Below are 22,105 nucleotides of genomic sequence, written 5' to 3' on the forward strand. Positions count from 1 at the left end.
TTCACATTTCAGAGTCGTATTAAATTCAATTGTTTATTTATTTATTGTTAAATTCAGATGTTTATTTTAAGATCTAAAGGATCCTATTTCAGTCTACCTTTTTGATTTGGAACCTAACACCTACCTTTTTAACATGTCGCAGTTCATTAGCATTGTCTATCTTCTCTGTAACACTTTTTTGTTTTTATTTTTCAGATAACTTCCAGTTCACGCGGACGAAGCCTCTGTCGCGAAAGGCCCGTGACGTCGGCGGCGTGGCGGAGGCCGCCGCGCAGGCCGGCAACAGCTCCGCGGTCATCTACGTCACCGTGGGCTCGGCGCTGCTCATGCTGCTGTCCGCCACGCTGGCGGTGTATGTGTACAGGCATAACAAGAAACCAGCCGCGCAGAGCACTTGCTAAATAACTGCTTGTCCTGACTGAACTAACAATATTATTGTATTTTCTGTCCTTCGGCCGAAACGCGTCAAATTCTCGAACGAAGTTACCGCTACCTCCGTCGAACAGAAAAATAGTGCACCATAGCCAGTAATAAGATCACATGTTTGTAAACCTAGGCTCTGCCGCGGCCGACTATTACATGTGACCTGAGACATTTCTTACTTTACTGTTAATGGCCTTGGTATATAATATAAGGATAAATACATAAGTAAATGGTATTATGTTTTAAATATTATATTGGTACCTTTTTGTTTTTGTCACTATAGCAGTGCATTTGTCAATTCAGTCAGGACTGTTAAGAGTAATCATGGGACATTGTGATACTAGTAAGATTTTTTTTATATTTGTAATATTTTTAATGCAAATGGCTGCTTTTGCGTTATTATTTGTATTAGTATCTACCACTGCCGTATATTAAGCTAAAGTCATAATACTCGGATGCCTATTTTATTTCTTATAAAATAGTGCCATAAAAACTCCGTTCTGATCGCATCCTCAGAAAATATGTACATAAATATATCAATGTTTATTTATTTGCCCTAGTCAAGATATATGTACTTTTATTTTGAAACCTTCAAATTTCAAGCTTGATTTTGTGATATTTACATATTTGTAAATAATGAATATATGCCAGTATTTGTTTGTGGCCATTCGATGTAAACATATGTATTTTAGTTATATTTTGTAGTCTGTCAAACAAGTTGACTAGCCCAGTTATGTACAAAAACAGTTATGCAGTCGGCGGCAATTATTCCTGCTCGGGCGTAGTGCTCAAGAAGGCCTACACAAGCTCGGAGGTAGTTGAGTCGTGTTGAGATCGTCTCGGGCGCTGCGGCTGCGGCTGCGGCTGCTGGCTGCACAAAGAGTTGTAAGAAATGTAAAAATGAGTTGTTTAATTTAAGGAGACCGCTTTTGTACATTTCAGGCGTTTTTAAGATTTGATGTTTTGTATCAAATAAAACATTCTATGAATGTAAATTTATAAAGTATTTTGTTTTATTTTTAAAATTGCAAGGGTATTCTTGTCTAATTTAACCTACATTTTGGGTACCTACTATAAATAGACAACGCCTTAGATTCCTCAGGCAATCCATTTTTTATCACCACTTTATTGGAGTTTATAAAATGAAACACAGTTTTATTTTTTATTTTATATTCAAACATAAAGTCTTATAATAATATAATACAATACAACCACATATAATTATGTATACAGTACAAAATATAAATTACAATAATAATATTACAATACTGAATACGAAGTAACCTTAGGTACATAAATTCGTGTATAGTTAGTTACATGTATCTCGTCCTCAACTAAAGTCTACAAGAGTTATTACAAAGTCGATTTTATAAATGACTATCCTTAATCTAGTCTGGAGTGACTTAGATTTGTAGGATTCAAAGGAGTCAAAGAGTCGATAAGTGGAGTCGGTACCGAACGCGAATCCGGATTTAGTGACTCAGATCCAATCGCGGAGTCGAGATTACCCATCTCTACCTTAATTAAGAGAGACCAACGAAAATGTTGAGGACTTAATTACTCTATCTACTTCATATACCTAACACGTACTTAGGTCGTTTTTATTAGGTGGTACATGTGGGTAACCGTTTAAAGAGAACTATTCTCTTTTTGATGAGAGTACCTACCTACATGATCACTTACCATCAGGTATGATCGTGGTCAAACGTCTACGTTCATACTAAAAAAAAAAACAACATTTTCATGGGCATATATCATGTACGTAATATTTTAAAGACCATTATAAGAGCTAGTCGGTAAATATACCTACGACTAGAGATGGGTAGTGAGTAAATACTCAAGAGTAAATATCGAGTAAATACTCAGTATTTACTCAAAATACCCGTATTTACTCGTTTTTACTCAAATTGGTGGGTATAAACTATTTAGCGTGCTGAAATGGAAATACAAATTAGAAATATTGGTGTATTTTGTTATCGGCTACTAAGTTAAGTAATCAAATTTATATGAATTTTATTTTAAAGACGTGCTCTCCATACATGTAACTATTTTTCACAAAAATAAAATTCAGAAATTACCAGTATATTATACATCATCTGATAGGTCTTTAAAAACTAATTGAATGTTTCTAAAAAAGTTTTTTAATAATATGAACAGTTTTGGAATAAAACGATAATTAAGGCCGAAATAATGTTTATACCTTTATAACTTTCGAATTCGTTGTTGGAAAAATATCCAGAAACCGTCAAATTATTGCCCATATAATACAAAACACAAAACTAGTACTTTAAACGTCATCAGCTGAGCCATTTTTGAGTTTTCTTTAGAAAAACCTTAATAAAAGGTCGTATCGTAAGTGCCACATTAACAATCACTTCCGAACGTCATGCCGTTATCTAGAACATCAATTTAATTTAAGTCTCATACTTTTACTGTAAATACCTGCTTTTTTAAAACAAAACTGCTAACTAAACATTATCACTATTTTTTTCTCACAATGTTGACCTCTTTTTCGACAAACTAAGACTCCCATAAGCTTCTAATAATATAAATCTCATTTAAACATGTCCACACAGTTAAAATAAACACGACTAAATACTTAAATCTCATTTTTTAAATTATTTTTAGGTAACAGTTTCTACTCACCCAAATGAGTAAATACGAGTATTTACTCGGTGCTTTGAGTAAATTACGGGTAAATACTCAGTATTTACTCACCCCTACCCATCTCTACCTACGACGATACTAAATGACAAGAATAACATTTTCATTAAAAACCCAGGCAAAAAACAATTTCGTAAATATTCAATTTAAGTAAAAATATTTATTTATTTATTTATTTAACCTTTATTGCACAACATAAAGTACAAATGGCGAACTCAATGCCTTAAGGCATTCTCTACCAGTCAACCATTGGACCAAACAGAAACTTACAATTGGTGCGGAAAATAAAACAGAAATTTAAATAGATATAAGTCACTATCTAAATACTATATGCATCATCAATATACATACATAAATAAGTACAATCATACACATACATAAACTTACTAAAATATATAACATACATATATGTAGTACCCATTTAACCATTACTGTCTAACAACGTTGGTGTACCTGCGAGAAGTGTTTACGTAATTGACGTTTGAAGGAAAACTTGCTCTGTGCTTGTCGTATTGCGAGAGGGAGATTTATGTTTATTATAAGCACTATTTTTTAATTTTAAACATCAAGATCAACATCAAATATGTACAATGAATAACAAATTCATATAAAATAAAATAAAATCGTAAAAAAAAACCTTTTTACATACAAACTTAATATAAGGTACGCAGTGACCGGCGCGATTGGTACAACATTTATATTAGCACCAAACTTCCATATCTAACACCTAACCCCAATAAAATGTTGGATGGATGGGATTATGAAACATTCTCATATTCCTCCAGTCTCGTGGTGGTAGGTGCCATCTTTACCGCTGAGGCCTATGTGAGCTAACTACACTCTACCTACTCTTTTGACCTGTGACCTAACTACACTAACTTTTAAATATATAGTAACATTAAATATTTTACAACTGAATATCCGCAACACATGCTTCGTCATGAGGTTAGGACTACAGGCGTCGTCCTTATTACACAAATAAAGCTATCCGCAAGAGGGTTCGTCATAGGGATTGCAATCCGGTCTGATATCCAATCCGGCCGGATGCGGCCGGATTTTGGTCCCAATCCGGCGGATCCGGCCGGATCCGGCCGGATTGGCCTTGAGGATTAAAAGTACCCAAATAGTAAATTTTTTTGTATGTTTTCAGCATAATATGAGAAATATGATGGTATTTTGCTTCACTATTAGTAAACAAAAGTTTAAAGCTTAGAAATCAACATTATTAGGTACCAGGTAACAAGTCGCAAATAAAATTCTTTCGTTCTTTTTAAACTTTCATAGGATAACAAAATTATTTTTACTGTATTGTTTTACAGTAATACCTATAGAGCTTGTATCTTAAACAATTAAGAACGGACATTAAACATTACCTACATGCATTATGAGATAACTATTTAAAAAAAGATAATTATGTTTTGTGTTATTTTACAGTTAACTTTTCTCACACGCAAAGAAGAACTAAAAAAAACTACAGTAGCTAAATTAAAGTCATTAAGAGTAATTGACCTTAGTATTATTTGCTATTGCTGAAAAAATATTCATATTTAAGCTTTGAATTGTTTTTTGTGATTCTTGTAGCAATGTGCCCTCATACTTCTTATATCATGCTGAAAACGTTGTTATTCTTGTAAGTAGTCCTACGTCAGCACAGAGATGCAAAGGGCCTTCTCAGGCTCGCGCCATGCCTTCCTATCTTCAGCTACCCTCGTGGCCTCGCTCCAGCTCGACCCGGTCGCTCGTAGTTCATCCTCAACGGACCGCTTCCATGAGTTTACAGGGCGCCCGGAGCCAAGGCTCCTTCCAGCGGCAGGCGATTTCCAGCCGAAAGAAATGGTTGCGTTATTTCGTTAGAGGGAACTCTTGGAATTGTGTGCTACCAATGTACTTTTTGTGTCGCGGTTTCCTCACTAATGGGTGTTTGCTGGCATATACTCAATTGGTCTTGATTTCGGATAGTGTTTGGCCAGAAAACGCGAAAGATCGACCTCAGTGACATGTTAACGAAAAGTTTTGTCGTATGGCCCTTTGTCACTCTCCACTATTCCACATTTTGCATCCAAGCAAACAATTGCACAGATTTCACTACAGATTCAAAGACGGAAAGTTTGACGCGTCACTTGTGCACATTATTTTACCTACTTCCAAACGGCCTAGTAATGCAAAAAAACGTACGTATTAAATTATTTTTTGATTGGAAATCAAACCGGATTGCAATCCCCTGTTGAGTTACGTTCAAATGTTATTTTTTAGCACTATTCCAACATATTAAATTACAATACCGGATCCGGTACCGGATCCGGCGAATTTCACCGGATCCGGTAGCATGAAAAAAGCACCGGATCCGGCCGGATTACCGGATCCGCCGGACCGGATTGCAATCCCTAGTTCGTCATTTACCCATATGTGGGTTAATAACATACGCGTAATTTAACTAGGACACGCCCGCGTCGTACCGGGCACAGCACCAGCATTTCCACGTTGTATGGCCAATGGAATCCGCTGCACCACATACGACCCGGAAGTGACCCGGAACGTGGATCGTAGAACGTATCCCTAAGTCGGCGGCCTACTACACTAAGTACTCTCCCGGTCGATGAGCTTGATCCGGATAGGCCCGTCCGGGGTGTACATGGGGTGAATGTGGTACTCCAGCGGTTCGTGGTGGTACTCCAGCTTGAACGCCTGCACCATCTGAAGAGCAACAAAGTTAATGATTTACAATTGCTGATAAACTGTTAGCAAGCATTGGTAAGGGCCATTAAAAATATGTAGATTGAAACCCTTACCTATTCACAAAAAAATTTGGTATATTTTATTTATTTGGTAAATTTTGGGTTCATTGTAGTTATCTATAGAATCAGCAGCATTCTAAGATGAGAGAAAACGGATGATACTTCACTTTACAAATGACGGTGTGTATCTCTAGCTTGGCGAATCTTCTTCCAAGACATATCCGTCTAAAAAAACCAAAGAGCAGGAAGCAAAAGCGCCGTGTTTGTCCAGGGGGAGCGCTTGACCCAGCTCCGGCCGGTGGAATAATGATGATGGTGGATAATTCACCTTGCAAATGACGGTGTGTATCTCCAGCTCAGCGAACCGTCTGCCGAGACACATCCGTCGACCAAACCCAAAAGGCAGCGAAGCGAAAGCGCTGTGCTTGTCCAACGGCGAGCGCTTGAGCCAGCGCTCCGGGCGGAACTCGGCGGCGGCGGTGAAGTTCTCCTCGCTGTTGCCCATCACGTAGTGCTGGAAGATCACCTGCGTCTGGAATGATGACAATGTGGTTTATGCAGGCTGTTATGTGTCTGTGAAATTGTGATGTGTCCTATTTGGTCACATCTTGTGCAATGTGTAGTTTCCTAGTACAAAAGGGTCCTTAACGATTACGATCACGATTCAAGAGCAATTAGAATTAGGAACGTTTTTATCTCACATTCTAACAGATTTCATGATTGTCATAAAGCTTACCCCTTTGGGGATGTTGTACCCGCAGATGGCGGTGTCCTTCGTAAGCTGCCGACCGTTCCCGATCACCACTGGATACATCCTGGAAACATAAGTCACGTTTTGGGGATTAATCATTACAAAATTTCATGTTTATGAGAGCTAGGTGTGTTTTTAAAAACCATAATTTTCATAATTTCTTACATTAATTTTGTACGAGTGGAGTAGGTATCATAATATACCAACGATTTGATTTAATTCCACATTTCGCAATTACATGTGTTTTTTTTCTGAGACCGCACTCACCTCAACACCTCCTTGACACAGGCCTTAACCATCTGGTTGACGTCCCCCGGCCTTAAGTCCCTCCCCTGCAGCACCTGTGAGACTTCCTAGTAGATTCTCTCTTGCACGTGTGGCCTCAGCCACAGCTGGCAGAGTGGTCACTCACCTCAACACCTCCTTGACACAAGCCTTAAGGTACGGCATCTGGTTGACGTCCCCCGGCCTTAAGTCCCTCCCCTGCAGCGCCTGTGAGACTTCCTCGTAGATTCTCTCTTGCACGTGTGGCCTCAGCCACAGCTAGCAGAGTGGTCACTCACCTCAACACCTCCTTGACACAGGCCTTAAGGTACGGCATCTGGTTGACGTCCCCCGGCCTTAAGTCCCTCCCCTGCAGCGCCTGTGAGACTTCCTCGTAGATTCTCTCTTGTACGTGTGGCCGAAGCGATAGCTGGTAGAGAGTTGAAGCTACAGCGTTTGAGGTCTGAAATGTTTTTAGGTAAATGCTTAGAAAAAATAATAATTAAAACTATTAAGGCGATAACCCTTACAATCTGTACCTACTAATATTATAAAAGGGAAAGTGTGTGTGTCTGTTTGTTTGTCCATCTTACACGGCAAAACGGAGCGACGAATTGACATGATTTTTTAAATGGAGATAGTTGAAGGGATGGAGAGTGACATAGGCTCTTTTTTTTCTCTTTCTAACGCGAGCAAAGCCGCGGGCAAAAGCTATTAGTGTATAAAAGAAACATTGGATTTAATTTTACCCTGTCGGTGCCTACGAGAAACATGTCCACAGCCGCCACGGCTGCCACCCTGGTGCAGCAGCCCGCAGGTCTTGCAGCAGACTTGTTTCAGCTTGTCTCTGACTAGTGTCTCACCGTGTCGATGCCCACGAGGAACATGTCAAGAGCCGCTACAGCTGCGACCCTGGTGCCGGCAGCCGCCACCAGGTCTTGCAGCAGGGACTTGTTGGAACTGGCCTTGCCCTCCTCCAGTGCTCTCTCCACGTGGCTTAGAGTTACACTGAAAAATAAAAACAAGATGGGTAAATCCAGAGTACCGAAGTTTCAGGCCCAAAGGTCTGAACTTCGCTGTCTGTTTTATTGCTTAAATAAGTGAAATTCTTTCGTAACGCCAAAAACTTACAGTAGAGTAGAAGCTCAAGTATTCGCTCAAGAGAGCTAAAAAAGTGAAGCTTTTTAACAAATGTCTAAGAATGCTCATTTGACATGGGCAGCTAAAATCTTACATGAGGATAGTGTCAAGAGCATTAACATATTGCTTGAACATCCTGGCCCCGTAGCCGAATGGCATTTCTCCGACGCGAAACGAAAACGAAACGCCGCGAAAGCTAGTCTGGCTCAGTCGCGCCAATACGCAAGAGAGATAGAGATAGATATCTACTAGCGTTTCCTTTCGTGAGCGTTTCGTCACCCTGGTGTTCCAGAGCCGCCACCAGGGCGCCTTGAGCTCGAGCTGCCCCACGCAGAGAAGCTTGTTTAAACGAATAATCTGCTAATTTGACGAAAGTTTTACCTGAGGATAGTGTCAAGAGCATTAACATATTGCTTGAACATCCTGGTGTTCCAGAGCCGCCACCAGGGCGCCTTGAGCTCGAGCTGCCCCACGCAGAGGAAGAAGGTGTTGACGGCGTCGATGAGGCGCTGGCTCTCGGAGCCCGAGCGCGCCTGGAAGCAGCCCAGCCGCGTGTCCAGGGCTATCAGACCCAGAGCTGGAAACAAGCATTCATCGTTAGGCTCCTAACATTAAGACAATTTCTAATTGCGATACTTTCAACGAGAGCTTACAATCACACTCGTATCCCATAAGAGGTGGGCAGAGAAAAATGCAACTACTCAAGTTTTAGGCAAATTAAGGTGTCGCAAGAAAACGAGAATTGTGATGACGCTTTCAAATTTTCCAAAAGAACAGGAAATTGTTATTAATCGGGATGATATTTGGCTATACAAGGCTTGTCTTGATTGCTTGCAATACTTCAAGCATTTTGATTTTGAATCCTTTAAATATACACTTGTTAATACTTCCAACAGGTGTAAATATATCAACACACCTACTTACATTCTAAAGACCACTTGTGAACTTCATTTAAAAAGTCCTCTGAAGTTTCGTTGTCCTCTTTTCTGATTCCACGCAATCTGGAAATAACCAAGTACAATTTAAATTTTAAATGACAATAATTTTATTTGATATTCATCGAAACACTATACAAGGCAGGTACTAAAAGGAAGGCCAAGGTTTGGGCGCCTGCGCTGAGCAGAAGTTCTCTGTTCCAAGGCATATATTATTAATCTACGAAGATCCCAGCGTTTCCAGCAGACATTTGTATATAATATAGATTGCTTTTACCTGTTTATGAAGTCGTCAGCGACTTCGCTGACGGCCACGGTGTACTGCGCGGCGGCACTGGTGCTCAGGGCCACTCGAGACACCTTTGTGCGAAACGCGGACCAAGAATCGCCATGCCTGTAACCAGAATCATAACGATACCATAAATACAATCCTTTTAATCTTTTCTCAAGAATTACTTGTACCTACTTCTCAAAATTGGAATATAATTACATCCATATTTCTCTGTTTTGCTTTTATTAAAAAAATAGATTATAATAAAACTTTGAATGCCTGTGGGTTTTGACGAGCAAATCGGTGAAGATAATAATTGTCGTTACTAGAGCCTACTCATAGTTTTGTGTTCCTGCCGGTAAGTGAGGTCGCCAGAGCTCAACGGACCCTCACGCCGAGTGGGGTCGACAACGCGTATGTATATAACTCTGTAGTTGGAGGCGTCGATAGGCAACGGAAACTGCTTGACATCAAGCGGGCAATATGCTTGTTTGCTACCGATGTAGTATATAACCGGATTAAAGAATATATAGAAACTATAAAAACTGGTTTACTGGTTTGGTTGGTTTAAAACTGGTTAGGATACATAAAAACTGTTATAGATCCCTTTTAATTATTATTTAAGAAGAGTTTCAGTCATACATGTTAACATAGAGTATTATCAGTCTTGATAACTTACACAGCAATGACTCCTGCGCAGTTTTCCTCGGCGCCAAAAAAGTCTTTCCTCAAAACGTGCTTGTAATAATTTAACGACGGCATGGATGGCCTGCAAAGTTACAAAAACAATCATTTATTAAATAAATAAATTTAGGAATATTTTACTATTGGAAGAGACATCGGGGACATCGTGAAATAATCAGGCCCTATAGGCAAGCGCTACGCTCCGGATCTTTTCGTAGTTTCCTCTCATTTACGACGACGAATTCAACGATTATACGATTACTCCGGCAGAGAAAAAGCGCAGATGTGAGATTTTTTAATTCCTTAGTATCCTTTTTCACCTACCTGTGTGGCGCACCGTCCTCCGATCTGAACACTCGCAGCACCTCCCCCGTGTCGAATACGAACAGCATGTCGGGGCGGCCGAGCAGCCCGGCTATCTTGCCGCACTCGCCGTCCTGCTCACACGCACCTGTGTGGAGCGCCGTCCTCGGCCCGGAACACTCGCTCCACCTCCCCCGCGTCGAACACGAACAGCATGTCGGGGCGGCCGAGCAGCCCGGCTATTTTGCCGCACTCACCGTCCTGCTCACACGCACCTGTGTGGAGCGCCGTCCTCAGCCCGGAACACTCGCTCCACCTCCCCCGCGTCGAACACGAACAGCATGTCGGGGCGGCCGAACAGCCCGGCTATCTTGACGCACTTGCCGTCCTGCTCACACGCACCTGTGTGGAGCCAGGAGCGCCGTCCTCGGCCCGGAACACTCGCTCCACCTCCCCCGCGTCGAACACGAACAGCATGTCGGGGCGGCCGAGCAGCCCGGCTATTTTGCCGCACTCACCGTCCTGCTCACACGCACCTGTGTGGAGCGCCGTCCTCAGCCCGGAACACTCGCTCCACCTCCCCCGCGTCGAACACGAACAGCATGTCGGGGCGGCCGAGCAGCCCGGCTATCTTGACGCACTTGCCGTACTGCGCGCGCAGCGACAGGCACACCTTGTCCACGTGCTCCACGGAGTAGTTGCCTGAAAAAAGGAAAATTAATAATTAAAAGTTGCAGTAACTAACAAAAGAAAACAAATGGTAACAACACCAATTGCATTTGCAAATTGGCATTTGAAAGGCCTAGGTACCGATGGACCGTTGAGGACCAGAACGACCTGTGTGACTAACTGCTAATGGCGATCTAGTGTCAAGTCGCTGAGCCAGCGCAGTAAGTAGTAAGTAACACCATAGATGTCTCTGTACCGTAGTCCTTAATCAATAGAAGTTTCAAGAACACAATGTTCAACCTTAAGGTTGGTAAACAGCGCTTTTTCAGGTAGCTTTTATTTACGAGTACGAGTAAGTAGATCAACCAGTTCAACCACTAACATGTATATTTGTTTTATCACAAAAAGCTTTGTGTTAATAAGGACTAAGGACGTTTTTATCTGTAATTCCCATTTAATTGTGATATAAACTTCCTTACTTTGTACGTATCGTAGAAAGTCACGCTTATTTGATTTTTTCGAAAAGTGGGCGGCTGTCAGTACGTACTTAGCTTTTACTCACGTATAGGAAACATGATATATTAGCTGAAACTAGTTTCGAAAGTCATCGCCTGACTCGTTATAGATAGCTGAATGATCGAACGGTCGCTATGATCTGCTCAATCATTAGGTAGATTACTTGTGACTTAGCAAAGATTAATACTGATATTCAATGACGAGGTTTGTATACAAATGCCTAATAAGTAATAGGTAGGTCTTATTGGAAAGTTGTAAGCGATGGTACCTACGCTCATTTTATGCTATGGGACAAAAATAATGCTGTAAAGAAAGGACCTAGCTGTCCCGGATAAAAAAAGGTAAGGGAAAACTACCATTGCCTACGATATCAGCTACATACAAAGAAACAGCAAACCCAAGACCGACTGGCTCAATGGTACTATAAAACGAAGAGGGTGGACCCCAGATATGGATCAACTATTGGCACATACGATTCTACCATCTTGTAAAATTAACATATATTCCACACAACTTGTAAATAAAAATAATATTATTTATAAGTAGCAAGTAGTAAATAATGTTACCTTGGCTCTTCCAGTCTTCATAAACCTAAGTAATAATTCTAATTTTGTTCGCACTCCAGGGTCCCAAGATACAGGCTCAGCCTAGTTTGGGGTCCGCCAGATGTACCAATATGTTTATTTTGTGTTTGCTTAATAAATACTTTTTACTTTTACTTGTTTTTTTTTATTAAGCCCTTAAAGTTAGCCTGATCGGGTCATTCCAAGATGAAGATCACAATAGTCAAATCTTACAGAATCAGGCAGATCAGGCAGGTACATTAAGTTTAGTATGAACCAAGCGCGTCATCGCGAATACAACGCTCTAAGGTAAACGCAGTTATTAACGCCCAATCGAAAATCGGAAGGTATTACCGATCTATTTTATTAATTCGATATACATGTATATGTATTGCGGTTGCCAGAAATATTGCAGTAGCGGGTAGATGATCTTTTGCAAGCACAGTTTCTTGAGTATCGAGTACAGGGTTACCTATCAAAAAGTCGAAAATTGTAATGTCGAATATTAGTAGCCCGAAAACGCTTCCCATTTTATTAATTGCCCTAAGTTTTGTTTGCCCGAAAGTACTTTTCCCCTATTATTATTTTCCCTATTCTTATTTCGCTGTAATTTTGTTTCGCTTATGATTCGAATCAACACTTATTAAAATGCCTAAGAATCATTTGACAACTACTTTTTGTCGCGTAAAGTTTTTAATCCGAAATATTATTTAGCCGCTATATCAAAACTTCGAAATTCGAATTCACACTTGTTAAAATTCCTAAGTATCATTTGACAGCTATTTTGTATGGCATATAGTTTTATAATTCGAAATATTACTAAGCCGCTATATCAAAAGTTCAGTAAATCCTTAATTTTCTAACAAAAGTTTGTTGCCGACCCTCACGGTCGCAGTTCTTACTTGACTTAAGAATCCTTGCCATAAGGGTTTATGGCAAAGGTTTTTTTCTGTATGATCGCAGTTCTAACCTAACCTAACCCACTTTTCTAGCACAAGTTTGTTTCTGTATGGTCGCAGTTCTAACCTAACCTAACCCACTTTTCTAGCACAAGTTTGTTTCTGTATGGTCGCAGTTCTAACCTAACCTAACCCACTTTTCTAGCAAATGTTTGTTTCCGTGACGTAACCTAACCAATTTTTTTGTATTTTTTTTTACAATGATATTAGGGAACATGACATTTCGATGTCGCGTTAGCATCGGATTTATGAAAAGGTGGTTAACGAAACGGTTGTCAAGTGATAAGATTGGCAACCGTTCTTCTGGTTATTGAGTTTCTATAAAATGGTATTAGGGAAAATGACATTTCGATGTTACGTAGCATGGGATTTATAAAAAGGTGGTTAACAAATCGGTTGTCAAATGATAAAGTTGGCAACCGTTCTTCTGGATATTGAATTTCGGGAAAACGATAATGTGGGATAGCAAACTAGCGACATATTGAAAGTATGGTAAACAATGTATTTGGATTATAAAAATTCTGTCAACCGTTTTCGGACAAGTGATAATCGGACAAAGGATTTTCGAAACATCGATAGGTTACCCGAGTACAGTTACATTACTTTGAGGGGTACTTCGATAAAAGGATTATTTACTCTAATAAAGACCCAAGTGGCGAGAACGCAGGTCATCTCATAGTAACGCTTATGCTTTTAAGTAAGCATGTAACATATCTTGTTAAGATATTTATTTGAAAAATTGAGTACTGAGAGTTACCTTTTAATTTATTTTATTTTTATTTATTATGAGCCTATTGTGTCCCATTGCTGGGCAAAGGCCTCCCCCTTCTTTTTCCATTCTTCTCGATCTTGAGCTAAAACTGGCCAGTCTGTCAAAAAGGAGTCCAAGTTATCCCGCCATCGCCGGCGAGGTCTGCCGGATCCTCTGTTCGACTCATGGGGCTCCCATTCCGTGGCTATCTTGGCCCACAAGTCATTCGGCATACGGCAGACATGTCCAGCCCAGTCTCACTTTAACTTGGCCGCTTTTCGAGCTACATCAATGATCCGAGTTTTTGAGCGCAGCGTGGTGTTTCGGATTCGATCCCTTAGTTTCACCCCTAATTCCGGCAAACCCCGAGTTTGGACTTCTGAGCTTCCGTCAAAGACCAAGTCTGTGCACCGTAAGTGAGGACTGGAAGTATACACATGTCCATGAGCCTACGTTTAAGTGACAGAGGTAGGTTTCCCTGCATGAGGTGTTTCATTGACCAATAGCTCTTCCAGGCGTTCTCGGTCCGTCTGTGAACCTCTTTTTCTTGTCGCGCCTGGAAAGAGACTATTTGGCCCAAATAAAGGTATTCATGGACATATGCAATGCATATGCGTTCTCCGTTTACCTCAATCTTACGTTCTGTGCTGTTAGACATGACTTTGGTCTTTGACATATTCATCTTCAGTATAACCTCGAGGCTTGCGTTGCTGAGGTCTTCTAGCATTTGATGTAGCTCGGATGCCGTTGAGGAAAACAGGACTATGTCGTCAGCGAAACGAAGATTGGTCAACCTTTTCTCGCCGACAACCAGCCCCTTGTCTTCCCAACGCGGCGCAAGTTTCCGGAAGAGATGTTCTAATGTGCTGGTGAAAAGTTTAGGCAACAGCGGATCTCCTTGTTTTATTCCTCTTTGTACTTCGAAGGACTGGCCAGAAGACTGTAATTTTATAGCGGCTGTGCTATGTTTGTATATAGTGCTTAGGATTTGGATGTAGTTAGGTGCTATTTCTTGGTGACGCAGAGCTGTGAAGATGGCATGGTGTGATATACTGTCGAACGCTTTAGAATAGTCCACAAACGCTAAATAAAGGGGAGGTGGTGTTCGTGGCATTTTTCGATAATTTGGTTTAACGTTTAATTTTATATGAGAATATATAAGAAAAAAGTTATTTACAACCGTAAAACATGAAATTAACAACAACGCGGTGATAGCTTCACCGTTTCTAGTTGTAGCAGCTATCAACGACCCGTGAGTCGGCAATAACATCAACGTTATGTTTAGTTTTTCTGTCTTTTATATTATTATATTATATCAAAAGAAGTGTTTTTATGGACTTTTACAAATCCAAACAGGCTAATCTTATGAAAAAACGATGACGAAACGACCTACGCTTTGTCATCACATTTTCTTTTTCTGATGTTGTAAAGTTGACGAAAGTTCTAATATTTTCCAAGCAACTATGTTGAAAACACCAAAGTTTATGATAAGTTTTTATTATTTAAAACCAAGTATAATGTGCTTCTTACTTAAAATGTAAAAAAAAATATCAAACGTTTTTATAAATGGAAGGTCACTAAAATAAATAAAACATATTTTTTTATAAGTCGGTAATAGATTTTCCGTCTGTACTTAGACATTTTATTACCGACTCATAGGAATCGCTAACAACAGCCATATGAATGTATTGCGGATCATTTATATTCATACCATTAAAAAATATAAAATCAATCACTTTTTCCTGAAATCATGGAATTAAATAAGTTGATGCGAAGTACAATGTTACAAACAAACAAAAAATAGCACTGTAGGTATACAACTACAATGTATTATTAAGTATTGAATATAATAATTTATACGTAAGCAAATACATATTTTAATTCATATTAATTTGGGGTTACTAATGTATTACCGAAAGTTATTTGCCAGATTTTCACATCCCAAACAATGTATCCCAAAAATTTTAAAGGCAACTCATTATTTCCCAACTTATCGTGTGACATATACATATTTGCCAAAATAATGATATCCAAATAAGTATTTAGACTTTTCCTTACTTTGGCAATGTTCATTTTACCAAACTTCAATTAATCAAAATGATTAATTGCCAACCAATATTATCCCAAAAGAAAAAAAGCCAAATCTAACATTTGGTAAAACATTTCTTGGGCATTTTTTATTTTAACAAACCTTGTTTACTCAAACCGAGTAGTTGACAAAAATATAAATAAACCACATTTACTTTGACATTTTTTTATATTACCAAATCTTAATGTATTCGAAATAAACTTACTTTTTAGCAACATTTTGTGTGGGGGTCGCAGTTCTAACCTAACCTAAACCTACTTTCTTCGCAACAGTTTTGTGTGGGGGTCGCAATTCTAACCTAACCTAAACCTACTTTCTTAGCAAAGTTTTGTGTGGGGGTCGCAGTTCCAACCTAACCTACACCCACTTTCTTAGCAACAGTTTTGTGTGGGGGTCGCAGTTCTAACCTAACCTAAACCTACTTTCTTAGCAACAGTTTTGTGTGGGGGTCGCAGTTCTAACCTAACCTAAACCTACTTTTTTTAGCAAAATTTTGTGTGGGGGTCGCAGTTCTAACCTAACCTAAACCTACTTTCTTAGCAACAGTTTTGTGTGGGGATCGCAGTTCTAACCTAACCTAAACCTACTTTCTTCGCAACAGTTTTGTGTGGGGGTCGCAGTTCTAATCTAACCTAACTTAAACCTACTTTCTTAGCAACAGTTTTGTGTGGGGGTCGCAGTTCGAACCTAACCTAAACCTACATTCTTAGCAAAGTTTTGTGTGGGGGTCGCAGTTCTAACCTAACCTAAACCTACTTTCTTAGCAACAGTTTTGTGTGGGGGTCGCAGTTCTAACCTAACCTAAACCTACTGTCTTAGCAACAGTTTTGTGTGATGGTCGCAGTTCCAACCTAACCTAAACCTACTTTCTTAGCAAGAGTTTTGTGTGGGGTTCGCAGTTCCAACCTAACATAAACCTACTTTCTTAGCAAAGTTTTGTGTGGGGGTCGCAGTTCTAACCTAACCTAAACCTACTTAGCAACAGTTTTGTGTGGGGGTCGCAGTTCTAACCTAACCTAAACCTACTTTCTTCGCAACAGTTCTGTGTGAGGGTCGCAGTTCTAACCTAACCTAAACCTACTTTTTTAGCAACATTTTGTGTGGGGGTCGCAGTTCCATCCTAATCTAAACCTACTTTTAGGTTTTTAGGCTATGTTTAGGTTTTTAAAGATTATTTGACTCGTCATAATTATGGTATTTTCGTCAAAAGTGTTTGTGGGAAGCAAACGTGTAAGTAGTTGTTAAAATCTGTTTGGGAAATGAAATTCGGTAAATGAAAACAATCATGTTAAAACACTTGTCAAAAAGTGGTTTTACATGGTGTGTTTTTAAGGAAAAATTTTTTTACTAAACAAATTATTTGACTAAATAATTTTGTCCAGTAATTAATTTGACGAAAGTAAAGTTGAGCAAACTTTTCTAGTCAAAGTGAAACATTTGCGAAATTAACAGTTGGGGTTATAAAAGTTGCATTACAACAGTTTGGGAAATTATCATTTGACGGATTTTAACGTTATCAAATGTTATTATGGGAAAGATTGAGTTGACAAACGTGTAGTTGGCAAAATTCGTTTGGGAAATGAAATTCGACAAAAAAATCTTCGGTAAATTAAAAGGATCCCATTAATTTGTTTTGATGATGATCGGTATCATTATCACCGACAATTTCATACAATAGATTTTTTTGTGCAGCTTACTGAAGTTATTACATGGGAGATATATTAAAGTATTTTAGTTGTCCCGCTGTTTCACTTACCCACCCTTACAGTATTTTTTAAACGTGAAAAATAAGCTATTTATCCATAAGTAGGTATAACAGTTATATAAATGGGTTACTATATGCCACCTACAGGTACACAGGTAAGTATATACGACTTACACTGAACACAAATACCTTTTTAACCGACTTCAAAAAAGGAGGAGGTTCTCAATTCGACTGAATGTTTTTTTTTTTTTTTTTGTATGTATGTTACTCGATATCTCCGAGAATCGTGGATCGATTTTCAAAATTTTTTCTTGATCGAACGGGTATAACCCCGAGATGGTCCCATTGGCACCAAGTCAGGGTCTGATGATGGGATCATGGAGAAATCGAGGGAACTCTTCAAATGTTATAGGCACATGTAATGTTTTTAGTGTATTTTTCAAAGGTACACCAGTATTTACGCCTGACGGTAGTAATTTTATGTGGCTGAGCTGATGATGGAAGGTCAACTCCTCAATGGTTAGGAGTTAAAGGATAATTCTTTCACTACTGTACATATATTCGGACTGATACATATAATATCACTAGGAACCACTAAAAATCAACAAATAAATTAACTTTTTAACAAAAAATAAAACCGCCTTCAAAAATAAGCGCGTAACAAAACACGAAGAAACTAAAAAGCAAAAAATAATAAACCTTTGAATTCAGATTTCTTATCGTATTGCAATAATCTAAACATCCAAATTATAAACAAATCAATTATTTTTGGAGTCGGTACCAGCCTGTGTATGGTTGGGTGGGGCAAACAGGCAATAGCAAGGTGACGAACAGGTCTGGTACCGACTACAAAAATAATTGATTTGTTTATAATTTGGATGTTTAGATTATTGCAATACGATAAGAAATCTGAATTCAAAGGTTTATTATTTTTTGCTTTTTAGTTTCTCCGTGTTTTGTTACGCGCTTATTTTTGAAGGCGGTTTTATTTTTTGTTATCTCACATACGGTCGGAAATAGCTGCTTAAAAATCGTTAATAGCCTCACGTCCATTATAATTTCCATTTAATTCCGTCCATTTAATTATGAATTCTCCTTATTATTTTTTCTTTTTATGAACTATTGACTCAAACTAAATAAGAAATAAATAAAACTAACTGTTACTCATTTCAATTATTTAATAAAATTGTAATAGAACTATTAATTAGATAATATATTGTATAAGTCATAAGTTAAGTATAGCTTTAAGAATATTGTGTGTCCTTACAGGGCGTCATGTACCTACCTATATATACTTGTAACACCTACTGTATCATGCACATGACTACAATGAAATAAAGAACAAAGAATAAAGAATAATGGGGCGGTAATAGTAACAATCGACTCTTTAACTTTATAGTATGTTTTTTACATCTAAATCTACGATTTGAGCACAGGTCACTTAATATTTATCTTCCATAAACTTTCAATTAGCATATAAAATTAAAAAACAATATTTTAGGGCAATCTGTATACTTAAAAATAAGGGTTGATTGAAAAATTGCCTTAAGGGGGGCGTTAATAGCTGCGTTTACCTTACATTGTATAAATGAGCAATTCCCGTTAAGTTTGTACATTTGGATCACGTCTCCGATTTTGATAAAAATTGGTAGGCTGATAGAGTCCATGATGCTGAGCAAGATCCACTAGGTTTCCCAAAATGTCCTATGTAGTTTATATGAGACCTTCCTTTTTTGTTACCAGATTTCTATATATTTTCGGTAACAAAAAAGGAAAGTTTCATACAATCAACCTAGGTCATTTTGGGAAACCTAGTGAATCTTGCTCAGTATCATGGACTCGATCAGCCTACCAATTTTTATCCAAATCGGAGACGTGATCCAAATGTACAAACTTAACGGGAATTGCTGAAATACATTCATCAGTGATTTAAATCATAATCAATATGAATGCGGCATGTTTCCCTTGCGCGTGCGCGTGCACATGCTTGAAAGTGAGAGTGCGCAGCGCTTGCTGATCGCTGGTAGATGGACTGGTTGACTGCTCGTTGCGATGATGCGAACCATTTCACTTATTAATTACGGTAACACCCGCGGCATGCTAAGGTATTAGGGTATTTAGGGTATACGGCACATTAGTAGGGTACCACGAGATTTTGACGTTTTAGAAGACGTTACCCCAAACGGTTATAATTGACTGAAGAGATTCTGCACTGGGTGCGTAGCCGAATGGCACAAACGCTCACGACACTCTCACGAAACGAAATGCTCGTAGATATCTATCTCTATCGCTCGTGCGTATGTGCGCGACAGAGTCAGACTACCTTTCGCGGCGTTTCGTTTTCGTTTTGCGTCGCAGAAATGCCATTCGGCTACGGCACCTGCTAATGTCGAAAACACAAAAAAATCTACAGTCATTCCTACAAAAGCGCCTACGGAAATGATTCGCAACAAAAGGCTAAATGATGCCCCGATGCCAGAACATAAGCTTAATAAAACCGGAGCTAACTTCTGAGTATGCTTCTGAGCATTAAAAATCAATCTAAAAACTATTAGTGCGTCAAACACTAAGTACAGGGAATCTGAAGCGCTTTTCTCTGTGAAGATTTAGGTTTCACCCTATAATGAGCTTTTTTCATTATGCCATAGAAATAAATTTATAGTTTAAAAAACTCTAGAAAAACACGCTTTTATAAATGCACGTAAAAGCCAAAAATAAATTATGGATCGTTCAAGTTGTCTCTATTTCTGGGATGAAGAGTAAACTATGTGCTTTTTTATAATATTTGATTGTAAAAGCGTGGGGCGCTGCAGTCGTGCTGCAAGTCCAGTTAGCGCGCCAATCTGTGTAAACTGCTTCTCGTAGTTTAACTTGATTTCTCAGCAAGTTATACAAAAAGATTTTCCTGTTACAGCGCCCCACGCTTTTACAATCAAATATTATAATTAAAAGCACAGAGTTTACTCTTCATCCCAGAAATAGAGACAACTTGAACGATCCATAATTTATTTTTGGCTTTTACGTGCATTTATAAAAGCGTGTTTTTCTAGAGTTTTTTAAACTATAAATTTATTTTATACTTTTTAGTCGTTAATAATGAAATATCTTTAAAATTTAAACATAAATTTATTCCAAGTAGGCGAATTTCGCAAACCATTTGTGGCTAACACGTATTGCTACTTAATAATAATTAATACCACCTGATGTATAGGTACCAAACTTATCGCAATAAAGTTTTTCATTGATTCATTTAATTTTTATTTCAATTTCTATTTTATTGAGCCCACATTCTCTCCATCTCCGCCAGTGTGTCTGTATTGCATGGTGTTTTACCTTTCAGCTTTAGAACAATCTAGCTCTTCTATCTGGAGAGCACTAAGTAATTTTACTCTACTCAGGGCCACATGAGCCTGTCCAACCGCAAAAGTAAGGGACCCTAAATACACCACTGCGTAGTGCCTTGCATCTTGTGCACGGTATTTATATTTATTTGAAGATTAATGCAATACGGAACTTAAGGATTTCATCTTACTCTGTAAGAGGATAGAGACAAAGGGTTGAATTTTCTCAGTCACACTTTAGTATATTTACGTTGGGTTGAACCTGGATATGGAACGTGGACGCGACATTTTGCTAAGCAACTAAAAGACTGATAGTGGCTCTGGGAACTGTAGACCTTCGCGACATGCTTAGCAGTAGCGTGGCGTGAAATTTTTCGTTGATAAAGACACCCCCACCCCCCACCTTATTTTCGCTCTTAAGGGTCGCAAGAAAACCCACACCCACCTTTTTTATATACTACGTTAATCTTTCTTTTTTTCGGGGCCGAGCCCCCTTTATTTACTCTTAAGGGTCACAAGAAAACCCTAACCCAACTTATTTTTAATATTACGTTAATCTTTCTTTTATGCGGGGCTTCGCCCCCGAGCCCCTCTTACTTTTGCTCTTAAGGGTCACAAGAAAACCCTTAACCAACTTATTTTAAATACTACGTTGATATTTATTTAGGCAATCATGGTCGCGCGATAAATGATAAAACAGCAGGCCGTCCCTATCGATGCCCGATGTTTTATCGTTTATTGCGCGACCATGATTGCCTGGCTGGGCTGCATATTTAAGGGTCACAAAAAGACCCTAACCTGACTTAGTTTAGATATATTGATTCGGTCTTTCCTTTTTCCGCTCATAAGGGTCGCAAGAAAACCCTAACCTAGTTTAGGCCTCGCTTCGCTTCGGTCAATAATAGGTTTGTTATAACGTTGAAAACGTAACGTTCGAAGTTCATTACGTGGCCTTTCTCACAAGCGCAAACAGAACTATGATACGATATGCCATCATGGAATGCCAGTGCCTATCTTCGGGCTTCATTATCAGACCTTGAAACGTAATCGTGGTCAAAGTTCATTATAAGACTTTTCTAAGAAATCCAAAAACAGCTATGATAAGAAGTTCCATCATGTAGTTCCAGTTCATATCTTCCGGCTCCAACATCAGACCTTGAAACCTAATCGTAGTCAAAGTTCATTACAATACTTTTCTAAGAAACCCAAAAACAGCTTTGACACGATGTTCCATCATGTAGTTCCAGTTCATATCTTCCGGCTCCATCATCAGACTTTGAAACCTAATCGTAGTCAAAGTTTATTACAAGACTTTTCTAAGAAACCCAAAAACAGCTTTCAT

The 22,105-nt window shown here is 38.9% G+C and overlaps 2 protein-coding genes and 1 long non-coding RNA gene across 3 annotated transcripts in view; 1 reads left to right on the plus strand and 2 right to left on the minus strand.

Annotated features, from left to right (window-relative positions):
- LOC125235716 (mucin-2-like) overlaps positions 1-1,426 on the plus strand; it is an 87,717-nt gene extending 86,291 nt beyond the window's left edge. The window contains exon 9 of the mRNA XM_048142287.1: positions 196-1,426. Within this exon, the coding sequence (XP_047998244.1) occupies positions 196-401 (206 nt within the window). The 3' untranslated portion in view covers positions 402-1,426. The remainder of the gene's footprint in view (positions 1-195) is intronic.
- Positions 1,427-2,166: 740 nt separating this feature from the next.
- LOC125235717 lies at positions 2,167-3,283 on the minus strand. Its single transcript, XR_007178125.1, has 2 exons — positions 3,158-3,283; positions 2,167-2,229 (listed from the first exon to the last, which is right to left on the minus strand). It is a non-coding gene; the product is annotated as an uncharacterized LOC125235717 (long non-coding RNA).
- Positions 3,284-5,304: 2,021 nt separating this feature from the next.
- Positions 5,305-22,105, minus strand: part of LOC125235875 (probable cytochrome P450 49a1) — a 35,114-nt gene continuing 18,313 nt past the window's right edge. Inside the window, exons 4-13 of the mRNA XM_048142497.1 lie at positions 10,707-10,872; positions 9,863-9,952; positions 9,190-9,306; positions 8,902-8,978; positions 8,359-8,554; positions 7,701-7,845; positions 7,137-7,300; positions 6,559-6,637; positions 6,151-6,354; positions 5,305-5,781 (exon numbers count right to left, since the gene is read on the minus strand). Of these exons, the coding sequence (XP_047998454.1) occupies positions 5,665-5,781; positions 6,151-6,354; positions 6,559-6,637; positions 7,137-7,300; positions 7,701-7,845; positions 8,359-8,554; positions 8,902-8,978; positions 9,190-9,306; positions 9,863-9,952; positions 10,707-10,872 (1,355 nt within the window). The 3' untranslated portion in view covers positions 5,305-5,664. The remainder of the gene's footprint in view (positions 5,782-6,150; positions 6,355-6,558; positions 6,638-7,136; positions 7,301-7,700; positions 7,846-8,358; positions 8,555-8,901; positions 8,979-9,189; positions 9,307-9,862; positions 9,953-10,706; positions 10,873-22,105) is intronic.

The sequence above is a fragment of the Leguminivora glycinivorella genome, chromosome 18, assembly GCF_023078275.1.
Source record: "Leguminivora glycinivorella isolate SPB_JAAS2020 chromosome 18, LegGlyc_1.1, whole genome shotgun sequence".
Taxonomy (NCBI): Eukaryota; Metazoa; Arthropoda; class Insecta; order Lepidoptera; family Tortricidae; genus Leguminivora; species Leguminivora glycinivorella.